The following is a 17,209-nucleotide window of genomic DNA, read 5'->3' as shown; positions in this document are numbered from 1 at the left end:
CATGGTGAAAGAGAATGGTTTCTTTAAGATGTTCTTGGTCAGAGAATATGCTAAGCATGCTTTTCTAATGTCTGGGTGGGCAAACGCAAGTGGAAATTTAAATTCTACAGAGGCACAGAGAATGTGCTTCTGAAAATGTTTCCAGTTAAAAGCATGTTAAGTGTGAAAGTGTACTCTACACGGAGAGAGTGAGGGAGTGTGGTCTATCAGATCAGCAGCAAGGATTCTGTGGCCTTTCCAGGTTCTAAGCACATTCAGTGTCTGCTGTCATTGCTCTGAAAAAAATGGGTCAACGAGAGTGTCCCTGTGCCAGAGCTCACTGGAGCTGGGCAGAACTGTGCTAAGCTGTGCCCATAAACTGCTGCTGGCTCCACGCAGAAGAAGAGAGACCTTGGAATGACATTAAGGGCTGGACCCAATTCCCCAGAGGAACACAGGCTGGATACAGGAGCAGAGTAATGCTTTCTCAGGAGGTTTTGTGTGATTTAACCTCACCCACTGTCACTGCCCTGGACAGGCAGCAGTGCCATGGTGGGAGGACACCAAACAGACTTCCCCAGGGGCTCAGGGTCATGGGGATCCCTCAGAGCACACTGTGGGTCTCAGGGCTGTGACATGGCCAGAACCTCCCATCCTTGCTCTCAGCTGGTAGAGGCAGAAGCTGCCCACAACTTGTAGAACTTTTAAAGTTGCTTTTCTTCATCTCTACCACCTGGAATCCCTCCTATACCTGCTGGGGCTCACTCCAGTCTACTCCCAACAGCTTTCCAAAAGGTCTGGGAGAAATACTTCATGCCAGGGCAGCAACAGAAGCAGATGCTTTTTGTTTCTTTCTGAGACAGTGACATGACAGAAATCCCAGCCTCACTGGACTTCCTCCTTCAAGGAAACAGTTGTTTCCTTGAAGTCATTGGGATTTTGGCTCTCCTTACACACCAGAATATCTCACTATACCTTTCAGTACTGCAAGCTGTAGAGCCAATATTGTCCAGCAGCAATAACAGGCAGTGCAGACAGAAACTGAAACCTGAACCAGCCTTATTGATGGATGACCTGACACTGCATTTCCCTGCTCCAGGGCACTTTAATCAGAGTGCAGGTCTAATTAGAAAGAAGTGTGCTGTTTGTTGTTTCCCCCATTGTTTCTGCCAGCAGGATTAGCTTTGTAGGTGCATTTCCCTGGCTTGTCTGATCATCCAAGATGCAGCAGCCAGCAGGCTGGTTTGAAGATGCTTCTTCAGGTATTGTTCAGCTTTATCTGAAATTGATTTTATCACAGAATATTCTGAGTTGGAAGGAACCCACAAGGATCATTGAGTCCACCTCTGAAGTGAATGGACCATACATGGATCAAACCCCTGACCCTGGTGTTATTCAAACTACTTTCAAAATTGGAGTTTCTACCCTACCCTACAATGCTAAACATCACTGCAGAACAAGAGTGAACTTTTCTGTTAGCATACAAACTGAACAAATTAATTTACCTTCCTGTATTTTGTCATTTTGGCCACAAATGTCTTTTTTTTTTAATATAACACAGATCAAAATTAATGCAGCTAAAAGTGCTTGCCAAATTAAAAAAAGATACTTTTATTATTTTTAGAGATCTCTAATAACTAGTGAGGAGAAAAGCACCCTTTCTGAGCAAAACATCTAAAATGTGCTTCATCATAATTTAATTTATTGACTTCAGGGTTTTTGTAGTACCGTTTGACAGTTAATTCAGACCCCATTCTGTGCTGATTAACAAAAAGAAAGGTTAGATATGCAGTCACTGTGCTCTTGTCTAACTTTATACTGTAAGTTGTTCTGTCTCCCAGGAGGCAACCAAGGGGAAAAGAAAACCATCCCCAGACAATGCATGAAGGCAGCCTGCACAGAATCTGGCCTTACTGACCACAAATTAAATGGGCTTTGTCTGAGGTAATGAAAATCTGACCTGCTCAACTAAAGGAAATGAATATTACAGCTGCTTACTGTGGCTAACAATGTGTCCCAATGCTTTGAGACATTTTCACTGTGTTCACGGAGGGAGGCTTTACAAAGGGGCAGTTTCTGAAGGAAAAGGATATTGGTTTTAGTGGTTTTAACTCCTTACCGTGACTGGCAGGGGTGTGTGTTACATTTCCTGACCTGGGGCTCAGGGCGGGTCACTCGCTGGCAGTCACTGTCATTCACCAGTGTCATGGTCTTGTTAATGAGCCGAGTGCAGGACACGATGGTTCTCCTCTCACCTGGAAGCGAAATCAAAAAGAACTCTGAACAAAACCACCTCCACTCATCAACCAAATCTCAGAAGCTTGGAGTTCCCTGCTCCCTCTACCAGATGTACTCTACCACCTCTACAAGAAATCTGATTCTCCACTCTGCCTGAACTTTGTACTGGCATGTTTTGGGTTGTAATTTTTCAGAAAAGCTACAAATCTTTCCCCAATAACCACGCAATTGACTGTTTCACACGAGCAGCAAGGTGGGCTTTCTCCTTCTAGTGTTTAACGTGGAAAGGAGCTCTAAAACAATTTGTTTTCATTTCTGGTTCCTCCTCCACAGGTAGCTGTGTCCTGTCATCACCTCGGGCAGATGTGCTGAAGTCACACGACCTCTCACCCCCTGATAATGTGACTGATAATGACAGGACAGCTGCCTCCTGCCGCTCCCCAGGGAGGAAGTCAGGATGAAAAGGAGTGACTGAGGCTCAAGAGTCATTAACTGAGCTTGTTCATATTTCACAAAGAGAAAATAAAGCCACCAAAATTAATTATTTCTCATCTCCTGCTCCTCCAGATATACTGCTTTAAAATCCTTGTGGCAGGAGGCATCTCAGGAGGAGTCAGCATTTCTCACACCAGGAGTTTCCTTCATCCAGTGTAGCCCTCAGGGTGCAGCCTTCCACTGAGTGGCATCAGGAAAACTGCCACAGGGAGCAGGACAGTGACCAGATGTGACCAGGAAAGCGCTACTCCTGCTCGGTGTGATTTTGCCTTACTGCTAATTTTGGTTTCTCAGGTTCTCTTTCTAACCCAGAGTCTGTGCCAGATTGAGTTTATTCACCATCTGCAGCTGAAAATAAAAAGTAACTCACGCTCTGTTAATAAAAAATATGCAAACATCTGTATGGAAAGGAGAAAGGCCCCTCTCAGCTCGGATAAGTAGCAAAAGCATTGGACAACTAAAAAAAAAGACCAATTATCAAGCTAGTACTGGTGGGAGCCATGCTGGAAGACACTGATTTGATTCAAATTTGTAACAGGCTTACAACAAAAATCAGAAGAGACACAAATAAATTTCCTTTTCCCTCATGTGACGGTTTAATGGCTTAAAAAATATTATTTTAATGCAAGAGTAAACGTGTCTATTCTAAAGTGAGTCCTATTTACAGAAAAAAACCCAGTAATTTCAGTGCACTGAGGGCAGTGAGCCTGCAAATGTGAAGATGAGCTCTTTCCTCCTGTCATGTCACATCATAAATAACTGAATCTGCTGGTGAAGACAGACTGCCCAGAACGCTTGGAAACGATCTGTTTTCCTCAGGGAACAACCTACTTCTTCCAGCACTGAAAATGCAATGGACAGTGTCTGACAAAGCAGTCTCTGGTTTCACAGCATCGACTCCCCCAGGGCTCCAGCAGATCTGTCTGGGCACATCCAGGGATGCTCTGGGAAGGGAGCTTTGCCACGTGCTCCTGGACGGGAGCACCTGACGCAGATCTCCAGGAGCTGTCACAGCAGCACTGCCCCTCCATCCCTGGGGAGGGAAGTGCCTTTCCCTGAGCGTGCCTGGACACCTGCGGGACGCTGCTCCAGGAATGTGGTGGGGGCTGGAGGTGTGGGGCTGCACACAGAATCCAGGTGCAGCTCCAGCCTGCGGTGACAGAGCAGCGTCCCTGCCAAAAGGCTGGCTGGAAATGAACCGTGGGGACGGGGATCAGAGCAGGGAGAGCCGGTGAGAAGGAGCTTTCATTGACTTCATTACGGCAAAGTCCATTCTCATGGCTAATTTCCACCTCTCCTGTGGCTGGAGGCTGCAAACACCACACAGGGATTCCCACCAAGCTTCCTGGTGTCCCTACCTCCTCCACACTGCACACTGCATCCTTCCCATCCGCTGTGTGTCCAGATGTACAAGGAATCCTGTTGCTTTTCTGGCTCACTTCTGTTTTCAGCAGTATAGTTTACAGGGATGGTGTATTCATAATGAATTCCATAATTCTGGTCGTGGAATAACAGCACCTGGTTCGGCAGGAAAAGAGAGGCTGTTGCAACACACTGTGCTGGGAGAGCCAACAGGCTGTGAGATTGCACTGCTGGAAATGCTGGCTCAGGAAAAAAAATCCTAAAATATAAACATCTTGTGAAAGGCAACCAAATCTTTAGCTAGAAAACTTAGATTACAACAGTACTGGTAAAACAGGGCAACTGAAGGAGCAAGAACTGCTTATGATTTGTGAATATTTAAAGCAGTCACAGGGATGTCTAAACCTGGAATTCAAGGCACAACTTTCAGCCTCACATGTGATCAGCAGGACACTGGCTATTCAAAGAGAAAGACAACAGAAAGCATTAAATCAGCATTTTTCATATACCAACTATTTTAAAGAGCATCTAGAGTTAAACATCTGAAAGAACAAGGTGATGCTTCTCAGAGCAAAAACAACTGCTGCACAAAAAGTCCCTTGTCCACTGGTGAATGTGGCACTCAAAGCAAGCATGACTACTTCTGCTGACAAGCTGTAGCAGCAGGGTTTTATGTCTCAGAAAACTGACAAGCAAAAGCTTTATCATACAGCTTCTGGCAACATATATTTTCATCCCTGCATATTGCTAGAGGAAGGTGAAACCTGCTTCTGATAGCAGGTTATTTCATATGGAGCCACTTGTGATATCTCCAGTGTTATTACTCCAAAATTCCCTGACTGTTAACAAAGGAGCAAAGAAAAAATGTTTATGTTTTCACCATAGGCAGATGAGAATACTGGTCCTGTTTTGACTTACATGTTAGACTTCATTTGGCTCTCACTTTCCCTGGCTTGAGTCAGAACTGATTGGAAGATACCCCATGGAGAACAGGGTCCATGGAACCTGGGTTACCACAGTATTAACAAATGCCATAGAAGTACTACTGTAATGTTCATGCTGTGGCTTTAAACTTACTTATACTCATTATCCCATGAACTGAGCAGCATTAGACAGGTGAATTGTGCTGGCTTTTGTCACCTACTGAAATAGGAGCAATGCCTTATCAAATAAAGGCTCTCATAAGTAGAGCAAGCAACTGCCCGTTTGAAAAAAGACAAATTTGCAAATGCTATTTTCCCCCAACAATAACTGTTTCCCCTTCAGATTTGCACAATCTATTCCTACTTAACCAATAATCTCACTAAAGCTGTTAGGAGCTCGTTTAACCAAACAAATGTGCTGAAAGAAGGGGTCCTGGCAACCTGTACTGTGAACACTGAGGGGGCTCACAAACTCAGCACCCACGAGCTGCTCTGCACAGGGCAGAACCCTGGGCAGATGAGCCTCTTCCAGAGGATGTGGGGAACAAAGACATGACTTTGCTTCTGCTACAGAGGGAGTCTCACTACCAGAACTGAATACTGGGGCTGAAGCCAGCTAGCCATCATTACAATTTCAAAGATGAATGCTGGTTTTTTTAAACACAATTCAAACACCAAGCAGGCAGAGGCAGAGAGCTTGAGGCCTGCTCTGGCTTTCTTGAAGTGCAGGAGATATGAACTCCTGTTCTAGAGAACTGATCAGTCAGCCTTGTCTAAAGCCCCCTTCTGCTCTGGGAGAGTTTGGTTGTCCTCTGTTGCACAAGGAGGACTAGCACAGGCCTACTTACACAAACACCAGTTTCTCCAAGAAATACACACACAGCAATGCACTTGGAGAAATGCCTCAAGTATTAAAAACCAGCTCCTAAAAAGAAATCCTTATTATCTCAATATGGGTGAGAGACCAGGGAATCTAAAGGCCCATATGAAACCAATTTCATGCAATTTCGTAGCCATATATAATTGGGGGGGGGTGTGTATGTGTGTATAATTGGTTTCAAATGCAGGTCACAATGGACTGACTGAAGCTTCTGGCTCTTTGTCAGTCCAGTGTATTCCACCACTGTTTGAACAACAGTTTTCTATTTAGAGGGAACTGGTAACCATCCTGCCTTTCTTGTGTTGAAAGAATGAAACCCACCACCCTGTATCAAGGAAAAGATTTGTATCTGATTTGAAGCAAAGACTTCATGTGTGCTTTGTTTACCACTGGCAGTGATTTAAAACCACATGTTTTTTAATGGTCTGGTAATTTTTACATTCCTCATTTTTAATCACTTCTGTGAAGAAAGGTGAAGAAGGAACATTCCCTTTGCTTATGTCTGCTGAAAGAGCCTGTCTGTATCTGGACAGGACACTCATGGAGAAGCTCAGAATCAGTCCTATGTTAGCTACTTACTCCTTAATGAAGGGGAACTGAGCATTTCTTTAAAATCAAAGTTCTGCTGATGCTGAGGTTGACAAAATGCCAATATCCAGATTTTACTGCAGTGGACCTCAACCAAGTGATGCCCCGGAAGGTTCCAAGAGCTGCCAAAGGAACCCTGCACAGCATCTTCCCAAACGGTACCTGTGCAACTCCTGTTTCTCACATGAGCTTGGGAAGACCTTGGCAGTACAAGGTACTTTGTCAGAGTCCTGGTTTCAGGAGGGAAGGCTTGTGTTAAGGCCAAAGTCAAGAAGAAGCTGATGTTTCTGGTGGTGAAGAAGGTGTAATACACCTTGTGTAACAGACCTCCTCTGAGTGGGCACACCCTGGACTACACAGGTGAGCCAGGAAGGTGCTGGTGTACTCAGTCCTGCACCTCTGACTATTCCAGCTGTAACCTCTTTGAATCCAGCATTACACTGGTCTGTGAGCCTGTAAACTCACCCATCTGTCTGAGAAAGCAAAGATAAAACCCCTCATGTTCCTGTGCAGCAGATTTTGACACCACGAAGGTACTGACAAAGTGAAGTATTGCTGTCAGCTTTCTGTGTGTGGGAAAAGTTCAGGCATCTTTGGAGCTTTTCAAACTGGGTCAGGAAGTGTTGCACAATGAACACCAGCAAGCCAAAAAAAATCAGGTGAGGGAGGGGAGAGAATGCTGATTTTTAGCAGTGCTTACAGATATCCTTCAGAGAACAAATATGGGAAAAAGTCACAAGGAGAAGAAACAGAACAAAAAAATGGAATAGAATAAAAAAGTTACAGGAAACAATGAAAAAACAAATATACTTTCTATGCAAACCTTGCTACAGAATCTGTAAAGCTTTCTGCAGACTTTTAAACAGGAACAGATATACGAGACAGGAAATATTATAGCTGTCTCACAAATACAAATGTTAAGGTTACACCAGCATTAAGGGACTGGCCCATGGGTCACCCTGTCACCCACCAGTGACAGCTCTGGGACCACAGTCCTGCTCTTCTCGCCCCTGTGGACTTCTCATTCATGTTCAGCCACATGGCTGTTCATAAAATACCAAGCTGGGTCAACAGAAGGGCTATGCTGAACATCAGGAAAAAAAGTCAAAAACCACCTTAAATTACATACAATTGGAAAAACAATATAGAGAAAACAAAGAATATTTCTGTGTGTAATTAAGTTATTATTTAGACTCAAATTCACATATATAATCTGTGCATGCTAGATCTGCACCTCTTCTGTTAGAGAACAGAGTACTTAAACACAGAATACATTCTGGCAAAAGATGAAAAGACACTTCAGCAAATATGCTTTTATGTGTGTGATCACGTATGTCCAAGAAATAAGACAGGTCCTTGGGAACCTACATGCTCTAGAATGGACCTGTCTGTGACACACTACAGGGATACCCTGCACTGGACATGAGCTGAATGGGACACTGCCTGTTCTCCCAGGATGGAGCATCACTTTTTGAGTGGGGAGCTGGGCTTCTCCAGCCCCTGCAATGCTGCAAAAGAACACTGTGGTGAGGAAGCAAACAATCAAAATTTAACTTTCAGCTAGGATATAAACCCTTTCTGTTGCATCACTTAAGAAACACAAACAAAGGATATAAAGTTACCATCAAGTGCAGTGGTATTTTAGTTGGTCCTTTGGCAGAGATTTTCTCCCACAGCCCCCTTCGCACGTACCGGACAGTGGTGCCTGCGATCTGAAACTCACCAGGAAGCTCAATTTTCCAGTCGCTGTTAATGGATCTCTTACTGGAATCTTTTAAAGCTGGAATGAATCAAACACCACGGAATGAAATGCAAGCAAATTCATAATTACAATACAGACTACTGAGCCTTTGTCTCAAGGTACCTCAAGCACTAGATGTACCTTGTCATGGATGTGAGTTTAAAAGAATAAAACCTCTCCCACTTTTAGATGGCCCATTGTGATGTTTCTAACTTGGATATATTCTGTACTTCAGTTGATGAAGGTATTTTGAAGAATTAACATAAAATTTATAGATCATTTACCTCTACACTCTCCTTTTAAATGCAACAAGACAAATCTGTAATTTAGTTTCCAAGCAAAATTTTGTTTCAGTTTCCAGATTTTGAGACCACAATTTCCTAACTCTCCTTGAGAAAAAGATCAATCAAATCTTTGTTGATACACACTTGAAGATTTGCAAATGCAAAATACAGCTGATGCTGTGTTTGTGTGTGCTCCATAACCAAACATTGAAAAAATTAACATTCAGCTGTCACAGCAGTAAAGAGAAGCCAAGTCACAAAGCAGGGGCTGGTCAGTGGGCAAAAGGTGAACTTGGCCATCCTCTTTTCAGAGTCCAAGTGCTGGACACAAATGCATAAGGTCAGGTGCTGTAGGGTCACACCCATCCTGTGCCCGTGTGCCTCTCTAAGGTCAACATGGAAAGCTCAACTTCAGAAGGAAGATGAGTATTGAGATGAAAAGATACTTGGAGTTGTATGTCCTTTCTTCCAGCCTAACTATTGCATCAGGATCACTGATGTCCTGTTTGAAGGACTCAAAGACAACTCCAGCCATAAGGGCATCACGTTACTGTTGACTCATCAGTGGAAGCTGAGTTAGGGACTGATGTGTTTTCTGTGTTAGAACGGAAGCAGAGTTATCCAGATGTTGATGTGATGCACTGAGGGAAGAGAAAACTGGCAGACCCTGCTGCAGCAGAAAGTGCCAGGCCCCTTTATGGAGATCCATTCACTGTGATCAAATCTGCCCTGACAGCAGACAGACAGAAGATCCCACGTGTTACTGGGCTTCCTTAGTTCAAGGTTAACTGTGTCTTTTGGCTAAGCCTTCAACAAGATGTTTTTTTAACCTCTAGCATCTCATGCCTATTTTATTCTCTTCCAGTAAAGAACACAACTTTGCTCTCATTTAACTGAGTGTGTTGCAAGAAGGTAAGAGAAGCTGTTTAAAGCCTTTGGAAGTCAGAAAGAAATCTCCTATTGTCATCCCTTTGGATCGAGCCTCCACAGCCAGCAAACCCTCCTGGGTGTGCTTAGGATATAAATAAATAAATAAATAAATAAATAAATAAATATAATTTGTGATGTGTGAATTCTGGGGGAATCTGGAGCAAGTGGAGGTCACAATGTTCTCTGCATGTGCCTTTTAGAGGACCTGTACACTGGGAATCCTGGAAAAAGGTGGATATCTGTCCTGATGCACACAACCTTCCTGACAGTTCTCAGAATCCCATCAGAGGCTCCAAAACCAGGGTGAAGAGGAACTAAATTGGGAGACTATTTTTTCTGAGGAAAGTTTCCTCTGGCACACAGCCCAGGGGTAAGATGGTGTCCTGGCATTTGCATGCTGCAGTAGTGTGTCTCTCCCTGTGGCTCACTTCTCCTTCTGCTTTGTTCCTCAGTTTACAAAGTACTTTCTGCAAGCTGCAGACACAATTCTGAAGCAGGATTGCTTTCCTCTGCCAAGGCCTAGTGGCTTCCAGGCAGATCAAAGCAGCCACCACGCTGGCCCTGACATGACAAATCAAAGCTGTGGATGAGATAAAACTATCTCCAAGCAGCATGGCTGACTAGGCAAGATAGCCCAGCACATGCTCCAAACTGTCTAAGAGGTTGAGTGACTTAAGTCATGCTTTGGTTCCAGCTCACGATCAAAGGAGATAATTTGCAGATGAAAACCAATGTTTCATCATTGTGAACCTCTTTTCTGGGCAGGGTTTGATTTTGATTGCTGCAGGCACTGTTCCCTTAGTGGCTGAGGAGATGGAGAGTTTGGAAACAGACCTGTTTCCAAAGGTGCTCCTTGAGGATTGCAGGGATTGCACCGGGGACTCAGCAGAGCATTTGGGCCAAAGTGTTTTCACTGCTGTTTGCCTCCACTACCCCATCAGCAAGATCACTGCTGCAGCTACAAAACCTTCCATGTCTCAGACACAGAGAACTCCAATGGCTTTTGTCACACACAACCATTGGCTGTGTGCCCAGCCCCAGAGGTGACAGAACTAAACTCAAACTCGTACAGTAGAAGAGCAGGAGGAATAGGAACCCTAGCAACAACCTGTAACTTCTGTTTTTCTTGTTGGCTGGAAGGCAGGAACTGACCAATCAACTTCTAAACCTGGCACCTAGTCAGGTTTATTTGCACCTTGGGTCTCTCCAGCTTGCTTCCCAGCCTGTGGACACAAACTGCCCAGGCATTTCCTGTTCAAGGTGGTTTTTAAGAGCTACAGCCAGCCAAGGCAGCCAGCGTGGGTTGCCTGTAGGTGGAGGGAAATTCTTCAGGCACTGCTCCCAGCACATGGAATAATGATTCCAAATTATGCTGGGCTTCTTTCCAGAATGTTGTACCTGGTTCTGAGTAGAAATAGGACCTGATTGGACTCAGCTTTGTCAGTGCTATTGAAATAGAAAATCCTTCCACACTCAGACCTGAATTTAAGAGTGATTGGGGCTTTTTTTCTTGGTCATCTTTATTGCCCTATGGAACCCCCCTGCTGCTATTCTTCATCTCAGTTCAGCAAGACATTGGGTATCTTTTCTTTGTGTTGAGTGTTCCTTGAAAGAGAAAACCCTGGAAAGCTTAGAGAGGTTCTCCTGGCTCCTGACCATGAACCAAAGAGCTGAAAGCACTAAAAGCTTTAAAAGAGCCAGATTTTTATCTCTTTTTATGTGATGCAAACAGGGATGGCTCCTGCTCTCAAAAATACACAATCCTAATCTTCACCTCCCAGTGGGGAACCATCTGCTTTAGTCATGGTTATGTTGTCCCAAGGAAGGGCAGCCTCTAACTCTGTGTAAGACTCTCAGTGCTTTGCTATCTGCCAAAGCCCAAATACCCTGTGCAAACTCCACCAAGACAAACAAAAAGGCTGGTTTCCAGAAGGCAGAGCACTTGCAAAACCCAAAGAAACACTGGCTCCCATTGTTCCACCAGGCTTTGCTATGTCAAACATCTCACGTGTAGGCGGGATCCTCTGGCTAAAGCATTATGGAATTAGGAGCAGTGGTGATATTCCTTCCTACCAAGAAGTGGCACAAATGCCAGTGGTTTTGATCAAAGGGCAGCTGAATGACATAATTTGCCCTCCTTTTTTCCCCTGAATCTGGAGTGAAAGAAAACAAAAGTATCTTTTCTGGTGATATTGCCAACTGTGGCAACATCTCAAGACAGAAAATCAATAGCACTAGAGCTGAAATCCTGACACAACCACTATGCAAGCATTTTCAGCAGCATCTGATATTCCAGTGCTGGATATTAACATCTCCTTTTGGCTGGAGATGAAGAATTATAAGCAAAAGATGTGGAAATCAGAGACCAAGGTCTGAGCTTTGTTCTGACTCCCTGCATAGCCATGAGAAAGCTGCAACACCTCAGCTTCCACTTCCACAAAACAGGGAGTGACAAGCTCTGCAATCCTCTCAGAGTTCCTTCCTCTCTGGAAGCAATTCCATGGCCATGCAGCTCTGATTGTGCCAGGGACCTTGCACGTGTCAGGGTTTTTTTGGATCTTGGGCAATTTTCCTTGAAGCCTCTGCTCTGCCACAGGCTTCCAGTGGAAATTCAGGGCCATGGGGCATTAGCATTTCTGTGACCTGGACTCCCTAGAAGTAGATGGGGATAAAACCCTTCATCTATTGCACAGTAATGACAGAGAAGGAAATGCTTCAAACATTGGAGAGAAGAGGCAAAAGACCAGACTGACAAATCCTCAGTGTAACTGACTGGCTGCACTTTACAGTACTTACTTTACTCTAACCTTTAATTTATGCAATGAGTAACCGAACAACAAATTCATTGACAGACTCTGCCCTACAACAACCTCACATGCAAATCTTATCCATCAACCATGTCTAAACCTTTTTTCCCAATAGGAAAAGGAGGAGAGGATGCCTGTTCCCCCCTAAAGGAATGCAGAAGTAGAAATGACAAGAGGATTAAACACATTTTTTTGCCTGATAAAATAGAGGCAAGTGGACTAGAGGCTGCAGCTAAGCCCATCTCAGAGTGCAGGATCAGGTCTTGGGTACAGCATCCAATGAAAATGTGCTGCTGTAGGAAATGGCAGCAGGTTACTGAGGGATATCAGCTGCCCTGTCCTGCCTCTGCTTCAGACTGAGCTGGGCGCCTTGCTATCAGTACCTCTGCCATTCCCTTCTCTAAACACACTGTTCTCTTCCCCACTCCCTCCTGAAGTGCTGTGTGCTCCTGGCAGCTCTGTGCAAGCCACTGCCAAGTTCTGCTCAGGAACTCTTCTGTCTGTATATAAAAGTACTCTCTGGTCCTTCCAGGTTGCACAGGGCCTGTAAGTGTCACATACTATCACATCACGAACAGCATGAAACCAAGCCACAAAAGCAGAGACTGCAGCAAGACTCAAATCACCAGCCCCTCCCTGGCAGCAACAAACCTTGCAGGTCGCTTAGAGAAGGGTCATTTTTAAAAGAAAACAGAGCTGAATTTTAATCTAAACGATTTTTCTTTAGTCTTTTTACCCAGAAAGCTGTGAGCAGGTTTGTCCTCAACCACTCTGATCCGCCGGGCACCCGCAGGGATCACAGCGGCTTCGATGTAACCTACACAACAAAAAAGGGGTGAATGAAAGCAGGGCAGGGCCAGCCAGGATCAGCCATCCCATATCTCCCTGAGAAAAACTCAACTCCAGGCTAGGGATTGAGTGAGAAATGCTCCAAATGAGATCCCTGTGCTGGCAGCCAGCTCTCACTGCTGTGACAGGCATGGTCACGACTAACATTTCAGCAGAAATGCATGTGTGCTGCTCAGCTGTGACTTCAGGCTTGTTAATTAGCTCTAATTAGATCTGCACCCTTCAAATCACCCTGGTTTTCCTGCAGTACTGACGGGAATGCACAAGGACACTGTGAAGTGTGACTGTCAGGAGCAGCACTGCGCAGAACAGACATTTGAATGATGTTTCCAGTAGATGCTCCTGCTTTGTCTTCCCTGTTGAGCCTGTGGTGTCAGAAAGGACTCACTTCCACAAAACATTTTGATGATGCTAAAACTGAACTGAGGGAATTAGTGGGACAAATGAGGGAAAAAGCTTGTTTTCATTTACACTTCAGCTACGTACAAAAATTCTGGAGGAGATAATGATCTCATTGCACTGAGCTGCTGAGAATTCAACAGCTCAGAATTCAATAAGAGCTGGAAGTTTCTCCAGGACTGACAACTGGCCACCTCTAAACAATTTTTCAAAGACCAATTTTGACTCACAGAATACAGTATGAATAAGGAAGAGCTACAAGGAAATGTAGCCTCTTTTCCCCCACTATGGAGACATGTGGAGTTACAGACTTGCTCCATGGGGTGGAAGTGGTGCCTTTAAATAATAAAGCAGAGGAACATCAGGGCCCATTTCAAAGAGCCAGGCAGAGTTTTTCCACTGGCTTCACTGGATTTTGAATCAGGCCTCTGTAGATGACACTAATCTCATACAACCATGACTTGATTCCTTCTAATTGGCCACCCAGTTTATTTGCAGTGTTATCACTTGGCACCTTTTCGGGGTTATTGCTGTCCTCTTTCTTTTAGATGTTAAGCAGCTTATCCTGTATGTTCCTTCATCCACTGTTCTTGCTTTAAAGGACTCTGTGAAGCTGTTCTGTGTCAGTGATGCCTTTATGGGAATTGTGGGCTCTCTAGAGCAATGGGTTGGAGAAGTGCTGGCACAGGGAGCAGTGATTCCTTTAGCACTTAGGAGTGTTCAGAGAGCTATTTTAGGAAGAAAAGTGCAGCTGAACAGCTCTGCTTTTGCTGTGCTGATATAGGGAGGACTCCAAGGAGTATGGCGACAGTCTCTTGCACCTCAGGACTAAGTGATTCTCCTTCCATTGTGACATGGAGTGAGACAGATTTGGGGTCTCAGACAGTGGATTCACTTCCTGAATATTCATTTCATGAGTAAGGCTTGAACTCTTGAGTTTCATCAGGTGCAGAAGGTGGGCAGCTGACTTGGGCCAGACAGGCTCCCTTCTTTCCTGATTTGCTGTATCTAAATGACACTTTCATCTGACCCTTCAGCTCAGTTCTCTTTGCACTTGTTCCTCCTCACTTACTTCTCCCTTACTCATGATATCTCAGAAATGGCCACTCATTTCTTGCAGGAAAACCAGAGAGAGGGGCAGCAGAGCTCAGACCTTGTCTGTGCACAGAAGCCAGAGCAGAGGCTCTCCCAGCTGCTGTTCCAGCCTGGGTTTCACCAGGAAAAATCATTACTTCCAGGGTCAATTTTAGAGAGGCAATACTGAAATCTGTTATGAAATCAGAGCAAACAGATGTTGGGCTTTATCCTAGACATTGCCAGGAGTTGGTTTTTCATCAGCTGAGATACCAAATCACAGTCAATATAGAGTGGTTCAGATATCAAACATCCTCACTGCACCCCATGCAGCTGCATATAAACCAAACCAACAGCTACTCAAGACATGAAAAAGCAAAAGTGTGACCAGTGACAGTCTGTCACAAGGAAACAGATCCTGATACAGCCCTGAACACCCCTGTTAGGAAGCCAGTTTGGAACATGCCCAAGTTTCAGGTAATTTAATGTACCTACTAGGGGACTATTTACTTATTTAGTTTTTCAACCAGATACAAATGTCCAGAGCTAAATCATGCAGAGATTGGAGACAAAGTTACTCTGAATTTAGTGAAAGGCAGTCACTAAGTTCAGTGAATTCTGGATCTGTCCCCTGACCCAGCAGCAGCCAGGAGTGTGTCACACTGCTTTAGAGGTGAGCAAACTCTGGAGCTGTGCTGGAGGCTAAGCTCAAGCCATTAAATACACTCATTTAATCACTGTGCCATGAGAGAAACACCACGTGGAAAAGTGATTTTTATGTTACTTTTTACAATAGTAAATAGTGAAGTGTGAGCTATTAATAGAGTATTAGTTCTGGAGACCGTTTGGTTTGGTCTCACACCAGATTTTTTCTCCTTGTGTAATTTCTAATCCTGATTGATGGCTTTGGGGGGTTGCACTCACAATGTTATCTCACTGTGCCACAAACCTGACTGCTGACCTTCACTCTCCTGTTAGAGAACTGCCAAATGCTTTGCAGGGGTTTGGACCTGACCTGTCCTCTCAGAGGTGAAGCAGAACCCTTGGGCATGTCCCACCAGGAGCCCCTGGACACTCTCATTTGTTATCTCCAGCAATGTTGGGAGAGTTAGTGGTCGAATTCTGCTGCAAACAGACTGGATATCACCCATGCAAATTTGCCACAGGTACAAACTTGGATTGCCTCCACCACTCCACTCTGGTCCTCAGAGCTGGTGGGAGGCTTGTGGTCACAGATTCCTGATCTTTGAGATAACTGCACCAGGAAACACCTCCAGTGTATTCCAGGCACATTTTATTAAGCAAACTGTAACTGCAGATTGCCAGAAAGATTATCAAGTGTCAGCTAGAATGACCAAAAAAAATCTGAGTTGGCCCCCAGTCAAGGACTCTCAAAGCTCTCTTAGGTCTAAGGATAATTGTCTGCAAAGCTGGGGTTTGCAAGGTTGGGCTTAAAGTTTGTCTTTAAATGAGGAACTGGTTAAAGACTGATGAGATTTGGCAACTATCAGGCAGTATTTTTAGTAATTTCACCCATAAATCAGCCTGTTAAGATGAAGCTTTGAAAATACAACAGGAGAACTTCATTATTTGATAATTTATAGTTCTGTATGCAGTATACTCCACCTTGGGAACAGTTACTTTGGCACACACCAATCTTTCTGGATAATCTGCATTACATCAGTGTCTCAGGAATGTAAGACTGTGATTGAAGCAAATCCTAGATACAAATTTTATGGTATAACTTGTATTAGGAGAGACACCAGAACAAAGAGGTGGCTTTGTCATCAAGGAGATTAATATGTGAACAGTGGCTACTGTATCTTCATTTAAATGCTGAAGAGATTTGCAAGAGGAAAGCAGCCCACACAGAAAAATCCATTGTTAGCCATTGTTATTACTCCCAGAAAGAACAGAAAGTTTAGTGTGAACTTCAGAATGCCACTGATCTACTGCAAAACTCTTCTGGTTCACACTGCAGTGAAAGACAGATTCAGAGTTGAAGGAAAAACGATCCCATGGCTGAAAGTACCAACCCCTGGGCACTGCGCCTTCCTATTTTATCCCTGTACACACCAAAATCAGGTGTGAGAAGGTCAACAGTGCCCAGCCCTTTATCAGATCTCCCAAAAGTGCTTTGAACAAACATCTCAGGGTAGAAGCCAAGGAGATCAGGTTGTCCTGCCTACCTGCCAGCCAAGGCCAGCACAGCTTCCATGGTACTTCAGGGATAGGCACCAGCTGAGCATCTGAGACTCCATCTCCTTCCCACCTTGCAGCTTTTGCTGATTGCTACTTGTTGCAGTGGAATGTAAATTATGTGTCTATTTTCTGAATAGCTGTGATGATTCTCCTTTGCTTTTAGCTTGAGAATAAATCCTGCATTGGCACCTGCTGTCCACTTCCAGCCATGGGATAGCTCATTTGTAAGAAAATCATTTCTCTGAAGAGCCATGGATAAATTGCAAAGCCTCCTACTATTGCTGCACAGTTGGTAACTGGGATTTCTAACTTGCATGTTCTGACAAAACCCCTATAAGGGATCTCTGAGTTAAAGATTAGGTAGAGTTCTATTTTATTGTAATTTATATGTGCACCCTATTGATAAAAAAAGATATTTTTCTGTTGGCTAAAGATGCACCCAGCCAGCACGACAGCAC

General features: G+C 44.3%; 1 protein-coding gene across 3 annotated transcripts in view; it reads right to left on the bottom strand.

The window, feature by feature from the left end:
• ADAMTS17 (ADAM metallopeptidase with thrombospondin type 1 motif 17) overlaps positions 1-17,209 on the bottom strand; it is a 158,309-nt gene that overhangs the window by 33,530 nt on the left and 107,570 nt on the right. For all 3 annotated transcript variants that reach the window (XM_068203621.1, XM_068203623.1, XM_068203624.1), the window contains 4 exons: positions 12,964-13,044; positions 8,088-8,245; positions 4,071-4,230; positions 2,099-2,234 (listed from right to left, as the gene is read on the bottom strand). In XM_068203621.1, coding sequence (XP_068059722.1) covers positions 2,099-2,234; positions 4,071-4,230; positions 8,088-8,245; positions 12,964-13,044 — 535 coding nt within the window. The remainder of the gene's footprint in view (positions 1-2,098; positions 2,235-4,070; positions 4,231-8,087; positions 8,246-12,963; positions 13,045-17,209) is intronic.

The sequence above is a fragment of the Anomalospiza imberbis genome, chromosome 13 (assembly GCF_031753505.1).
Source record: "Anomalospiza imberbis isolate Cuckoo-Finch-1a 21T00152 chromosome 13, ASM3175350v1, whole genome shotgun sequence".
Taxonomy (NCBI): domain Eukaryota; kingdom Metazoa; phylum Chordata; class Aves; order Passeriformes; family Viduidae; genus Anomalospiza; species Anomalospiza imberbis.
Note: the sequence above shows the minus strand (reverse complement) of the source record. Positions and strands in the feature narration are given on the sequence as shown.